Raw genomic sequence first — 7,192 nt, forward strand, 5'->3', positions numbered from 1 at the left:
GTTTTTTTTTATATATATTGTAATTTGTGAATTTTGTTCTTTGTTGTTTTCAAAAATAAGTACGGAAGTAAATGACAGAATTAAAATAACAATCAACATAAATGAATTTGATTTGCATTTTTATATGTATATATAGTAGTCTTTGTTTACATACCTAGCATCATCATTTGTATGCTTCTAGAAAATTGATAATATAATTTTATCAGCTATGCATAAAACATCACAAGTCAATAAGTTCCATTAGTAAAGGAGAGAATTAATTAATGTTTCACACAATAACATTTTGTACAACTTGTCCAAAAACTAAAAAAATAACGAGGAAATGTAAAATAACATATAATTAGGTCTAAGAAAAGAAAAAAACAAGGAAAAAAAAGGTACATCAATAAGACAGACACCCCCTTCCCCAAATTAAAAAAAAAAAAAAAAAATTCTCTGATACCTTCCGATCCCATGCACATCCCAATACAATCCCACCATCCTTTGTCCCCTTTAATTATTCCACACCCCCCAAAAAAATCATTGAGAATAATTCTTGTTTTAAATGAAAAATTGTAACAATAAGAAATTAATAAATATTAAAAATTCCAAACCAATCCCAAACTAAAAAGAAAAAAAAAACTTGGACAATGATCCATTTTAAGCAAGATCCACCTTGTCAATTTCCTACCCTCCAAGCTCCATAACCATGTCAGCAGGCCCACATAAACATTGATGGGAGAAGAAACACATCACGTGAAAGTTTCAAGTTAGATACACATCATCCATAATAGCTGCTAGCACCATTCTTTGTCTCTATCTTCTTCTCTTCAACTTAGGAGCTGTTCCTTATTATTGTCATTATTAATATTATTATTACATGCCATTGTTGGAGTATGAAGAGATGAATTGTTGTTCTGCTGCTGGTGATAGATTTGTCTAAGTCTTTCTATTTCCTTCTTCAGTGCTTCTTGATGAGCTGTGATGAAGATTCATAATCAAATTTATATATATGTTGTTAATTATATCCATGTTCCAAAAGGTGACTAATCCCTGCTTAAGATCTAGAATAAAAGAACTTGATTCTATCATGTTTCAAAAATATGCTTTTATGCTCCATGTGATGAGATCTTAAAATCTAGATGCGAAAATATGAAATTCTTAGATCGCTTATTTTATCATCGTTTATTGATTTATTTTCAGTATTTCAAAGAAAAAGAAATTATAGGGAAACTTAATTAGGGTCAAATTACACTAATAGTTCCAAAAATTATATATTTAAAATTCATATATCTCATTATTTACTTAAATTTAAGTGAAAACTTAGGTGCAGTCGACTTCACGTGAAGTTAATAATTGAGAGTTATTATCTAACGGCTCTCAGTTATTAACTTCACGTGAAATCGACTACACCTGAGTTTCTAACTTAAATTTATTGTCATACCCGATTATTTATCCCTCTACAGTTACGGAAGTTCACATGTAATAACCATGCATTTCACACGATATGCACATTTATATCACGCTCCATGCACTGCATCTTGTGAACTTTATTATCTTGAATGTGTGAATAATTATTTATGGAGAACAAAAGCTGAAGTACTTAGAAAAAATAATATATTTTAAATTAATTTTGTGTTTAAGTATATTGGTTTTTTAATATGTGAAAAGAAATAAAGCAATAGTTGGGAATAAAAATAGTGTATGTTATTACCGTCTTTGAAAATCTTGTCTTGAGCCAAAGCAGCAATGCGTTGCTTCAATGCACTATTGTCGACATTAAGAATCAAACGTTGGTGGTCCAAAAATGCTACCCTTGGTGACAATGCTGATACCTCCGTCTTCATTTTTTTCACAAATATTATTTAATTTATTATTCAATGATAAAATAATAATGTGTGAAAATGAAGTTATATTTTCACCTGCAATGTTGTTACACTCCTTTCAAGTTCAGAAATGTATTGTAGCTTTCTCACCCTTGACCTCTGAGCTGATTGCCGATTAGCCAAAATTCTATAATATCCATACAAAAATAAAAATAATTACACATGACATAGATTATTAGAGATAATAATGTACATGAGATTATTGATTATTTGATGGACGGAAAAGTCTAGGACCAGCAATTTTATTGAATTTTAGCTAGCATGTAACCAGCAGAAAAAGGTGAGCCATTGGATGAAATCTCATACCAATTTCACACCATCAAATCATCATTGATGGCTACTGACTAGTTGATGGCTAACAATCACAAAAATTGCTGGCCCGTTAACATTGAATGGACATAATTAACTTCTACTCAACCACGCACCCATTTAAATCTGTTTGTAAGATTAATTCTGTTAGATCCAAATACAGCTGTATCCAAACAGTTTCGTTTCTTTTTCTTTTTTTGGGTAAGGACTTTATTTACATTATTTATAATAGTATGTTTCTATTATATACCTATATATTATAAGATATTTTAAAAAAGGGTTTATTTTGTCAAATATTTTTAATGATGGATAGAATTTATCAATATAAATTGAAATATCATGCAAATACAACTAGTGAACAAAATAATTTTTTTTATATTAATATATCTAATTTTATTTGGTTGTATGTATAAAACAGTGTTACAAATTAAATGAATTTATTTTAAAATAAAAAACAATTCGTTGAATAGATGTGCATACATGATGAGTAGTAAAAACTACAATCTACAAAAAGAAAAAATGGTAATAGAAAATTGAGAGCTTCCAATTTCACAACTATGAAAAAATGGTAAGTAGTTCTCAGTATTACTACAAGATCAACCTAACAGACAGACTAGACTACTAGTAAACTTATGAAAGAAAATAGACTATATTTTTTCAAATTTAATTTCTACTTATCATTTGTGTAAAAATTATATCCAACTAAATATTATCACGTAGTGACAAAAAAATGTTCAGTCTCCGTATCTATTATTCTCTGCATAGCATATGACAACTAAATATTAATGTCAACAAAAATTTTATACTAATTTTACATAAAAGGTTAATAATTTATTTTTCTTGCACGTAAAAAAAATTGAAACAGTTATCAAAAGAATGAGTAAATTATAATTTTTTAAAATTTAATTTTAATTATTATCAATATAAAATAATTTTATATATACTTGTAATTATATAATATTATATCAACAAAAATAATTTATTATTTTTTATATTTATTATATAAAATAATTTAAAATAATAAATATAATTTAATATTTATATAAAATATTTTACATTACAACTTATAAGTACATTGAATAAAGGTGAAAATTCAAGTACAATCAATTTTACGTAAAGTTGATAGTTGAAAATCGTTAGATTAAAATTTAGTCAAATCAATTAAATTATCTAACGGATTTCAACTGAAAGAAGGAAAACACAAGTACCAGATAGAGTTATTGAAGAATTACCTTTTGACTCTCTTTGGATCAACGATGGTTTCAACGGTGCCGGTGGCAGCCGCCTCCTCATTTTTGCCGAAGCTTTCTTCCTCAACGGCTTCATTCTTAAGCTTCATCACGTGATTATCGTTATGTTCGTGCATTAATAATGGTGGTGCAATGTCCAGCGCCATTGCCGCTGGCTTCTCATCGTTGTTACTCGTCTGGTCCGACGACGGCGATGACGGATCGGATGCGGACGACAGCGGCGGCGGATGCTGCATCGCCACAGCTGCAACGTCGTCGGAGAACATTGACATGAGCTGGTCATCGTCCAGCCTGTCAAAGAACATGGGAGACTCCAAGAACGCCACGGAGTCGCTTGCGGAGCGGCGGTGCGCGCCCCGCCGCGATGACGAGAAGTCGAGGAACTCGTCAACCCATGACGTTGTCGATGACGACAGCAATTGCTGTGGTTGAACCGAAGATGAAGAATTGTTATTAGACGTTGCCGTTGCATTTGAATTTGGGATGAAACTTGACATTGTGGAATTTGATAGTGGTTTTTGGAGGTGAAAAGGCGTCCAATTCTGGGGTATTATTGGTATTTTAGGAGGTAACTGTGCCATTTGAGTGTTTTTCTGTATCTTATACTATTATATGTGTTTAGCTTATTAGCTTGTAGTTGTTTGTGTTTGTGTTTGTGTGTTAGTCTGTTGAGAAAATGGAAAGAGAAAGAAAACAATGATCCCAACAAACCTAACTAACTAATTAATAAAAGCACTAGTACTCAACACAACCGCAAATCTTGTTAGTTCTTGGGGCTCTCAAAAACCAGTTATGTATGTATCTTTGTGTGGGAGAGAGAGAAGAGAGAGAGAAATGGGGATTATTGTGTCATATGCACAAACTCATGATGATGGGTAGTGTGTGTGTTTTTATTCATATTCGTATGCTGATGCTCCATACAATAATACTATAAGCTAAGGTTATATTCCCACTATTTTATGTTTGCTTAGATTTTGAAAGGGGAGGGGGGGGGGGTATAATGTTAATGTTAATGTATGAATATGCTTGGTGTTGAGAGAGGTTTTTTGGGAGACAGAGAGGTGGGTCACATGGGGGAAGAGGATTAGAGTTAAAGACAGCTAGCAACAGCTAGGTGGTGAAAGACTCAACGGTTTTAGTGGGAAATTTTATTTGCAGTCTAGTTTATTAACTATAGGAATCAGCAACCACGTGCAGATGTGACCCTCTTCACTTGCCATCCATTATCTCAATCCCAACATCATACTTATATATCATATGGAAACATTTCAACCGGTGTACTAGTTGTTTTATCAATGATCTGAATTATAAAAAAATATATAATATATATTAATTAAAATCAACGATTGAAATAATTGGTATATTCGTACTTTTTGAAACACTTAAAATGTTTTTAATATTATAATTTTATTAATTTTTTACTATATTATATATATAATGATATACAGATAATTTTTTATTTTTATTAACACGCATTGAATAAGATGGTATATAAGTATATTAATTTTTTTATCATTTATGTTCTAGCTAAGTTTAAAAGTTTTGTTGAAAACTTTTATTCTTGATATAATACTTCAACTAAGTCATACCCTATTAGTTGATGATAATTAAATTTACATACCTATAATTCAATGGACACGCAAAAAAAAAAAAATGAAATATTTATATAGAGTTAGTCTATTCTTTTTTTTTTTTTTATCTCAGTTAAAAGATATATATGTGAATGTGATAATTCAATTGATACGAGAAAGGATGAATAGACATAGATATCATTTCATGTGAATTTCATTTCAACCTTTTTTATGAAGTTTTACCCCATATATATATATATATATATAGATAACAATACACCCTTTATGTTCCAACCTATTACTTGGGATATATAATGGGACCATCTTCAATGCTAGGCACCTTGATACTCACATGGTCGGTGTGTTCATCACCAACAGAACCTTCATTATCAATAATTTTATTACCATATATAATCATATAGTTTCTTTGCATAACAATGTTTTACTAACTATAATTCATAATACATCCGATTTCATCTACCCACATTCATTTTACTTTGTTTTCTGAAACATCTAGAGTACATATTGACTTCGTGATGTTATTGTGCTTATATATGAAGTTTGTGGATTAAACATATCATGTGATGAATACTTTATTGCCATTTCTGGATCAAGAAATTGGTCGACAAGGATGGCTCCCAATATTTGTTCTCTGGTTTGGATCAGATACTGACATCTTATATTATTATTTTAACCTAAGTAGAGTAGGTATAAAAATGAATTTTGATCACCCAATTGAGTATATATTCGGCTAGTGCATCTCATATATACAAAAGATTTAAATAATTAATTTCATTTACCAAAATTATTATTATATATATTAAAAAAAAGTTAATTTAATCATTTATTATCTAAAAAAATTAACTTCCATGTATTATCAGTGTAAGAAAATTTCACACACAACTTATTTTTGGAAATTGTTCTAGTCCGGCCGACAACAACTATGGATCCACTTGCGAATTTCTGATCCGTCAGGCATTTGACCCGCACTATTTTTGTGATAGATCCAAAAAATTTTGATAACGAAGACAAAATATATAAAACATAATAATAATTTGGATTTAGCTAATATGTGTCCTAAAGACACATGACAAACTTAGTATTAATAGAAGGTTTTAAATTTTTTCATTTAATAACTGCAAAATAAATACATAAAAAACATAAGTACTTTGTATTTCTAATAAAAATATTCTCAATTTGTAATCTTAATATGTACTTTTAGGATACAAGATAAATAAACTCTAATAATTTTTATAATAAAAATATTAATTATATTACATAAAAATTAACTATAAAATTGTTCATTAACCATTATATATTTATGTATAATATATTTATTGTTTAATTCATTTTGAATATGTATTTTATATTTTAATATGTATTCTATATGGATAATTATTTTTATGTACATATAGCATAATTATTGTTATAAATATATTTTGTTATTATAAAATATTATTAGACTTTAAAATATATAATTTAGAAATTAAAACACTAAAATAATAATTTAAATAATAATATATAATTTATAACTATTTTTTAGGTTTCACATTTTTTTAAAAATTGAGTAATCTTTTTTTTTAACAATACAATCGAAATACCTCTTTTTATATATATATATATATATATATATATATATATATATATATATATATATATATATATATATATATATATATATATATATCACCGAGAGTTGACTTTTGATTATATGAGAAGTGAATTTTTAAATAATTGTTTAGTGAGATATATATATATATATATATATATATATATATATATATATATATATATATATATATATATATCTCACTAAACAATTATTTAAAAATTCACTTCTCATATAATCAAAAGCCAACTCTCGGTGATATTCATAGTTGGAAAAATTCATTCAATTAATATAGTTGCTAGAGGAAAAAGTAAAACTAATTTTAAAAAAGATAAATAATATATTTTGAGTTCATTTTTAAGAAAGAACACTAATCTTATTTAAATTAAAAATTGATCATTCTAATTATAACATCTAATATAAAATTTTTAAACTAATTATTGAGTACTAAAAATTGAGTAAAAAATTATTGAGGGATCAAATTCAATAATTTAATGGGGACAAATAAATATTATTATCATATACTACTTAAAAAAATTTCAAATTATAGTGGGGGCATGTATATAGATCCGTCCCTGGACCTATGGA

General features: G+C 27.9%; 1 protein-coding gene across 1 annotated transcript; it reads right to left on the reverse strand.

Moving 5' to 3' along the window:
• Positions 1 to 303: 303 nt before the first annotated feature.
• On the reverse strand, positions 304 to 4,351 carry LOC130941812 (basic leucine zipper 61-like). The gene is made up of 4 exons (XM_057870411.1): positions 3,407 to 4,351; positions 1,902 to 1,992; positions 1,694 to 1,820; positions 304 to 958 (listed from the first exon to the last, which is right to left on the reverse strand). The coding sequence occupies exons 1-4, from the start codon at positions 4,003 to 4,005 to the stop codon at positions 810 to 812; spliced, it is 966 nt and encodes a 321-aa protein (XP_057726394.1). The 5' UTR covers positions 4,006 to 4,351; the 3' UTR covers positions 304 to 809.
• Positions 4,352 to 7,192: the final 2,841 nt, after the last annotated feature.

The sequence above is a fragment of the Arachis stenosperma genome, chromosome 7, assembly GCF_014773155.1.
Source record: "Arachis stenosperma cultivar V10309 chromosome 7, arast.V10309.gnm1.PFL2, whole genome shotgun sequence".
NCBI lineage: Eukaryota > Viridiplantae > Streptophyta > Magnoliopsida > Fabales > Fabaceae > Arachis > Arachis stenosperma.

What these genes read in the sequence shown, in the direction of transcription:
- LOC130941812 (XM_057870411.1), bottom strand. Translation starts at nt 4,005, where the DNA reads ATGGCACAGTTACCTCCTAAAATACCAATAATACCCCAGAATTGGACG. An exon ending in GGAGTGTAACAACATTGCAG is followed by an intron (nt 1,821 to 1,901) that starts GTGAAAATATAA and finishes AAAAAAATGAAG; the next exon opens with ACGGAGGTATCAGCATTGTC. An exon ending in AGACAAGATTTTCAAAGACG is followed by an intron (nt 959 to 1,693) that starts GTAATAACATAC and finishes TCTTCATCACAG; the next exon opens with CTCATCAAGAAGCACTGAAG.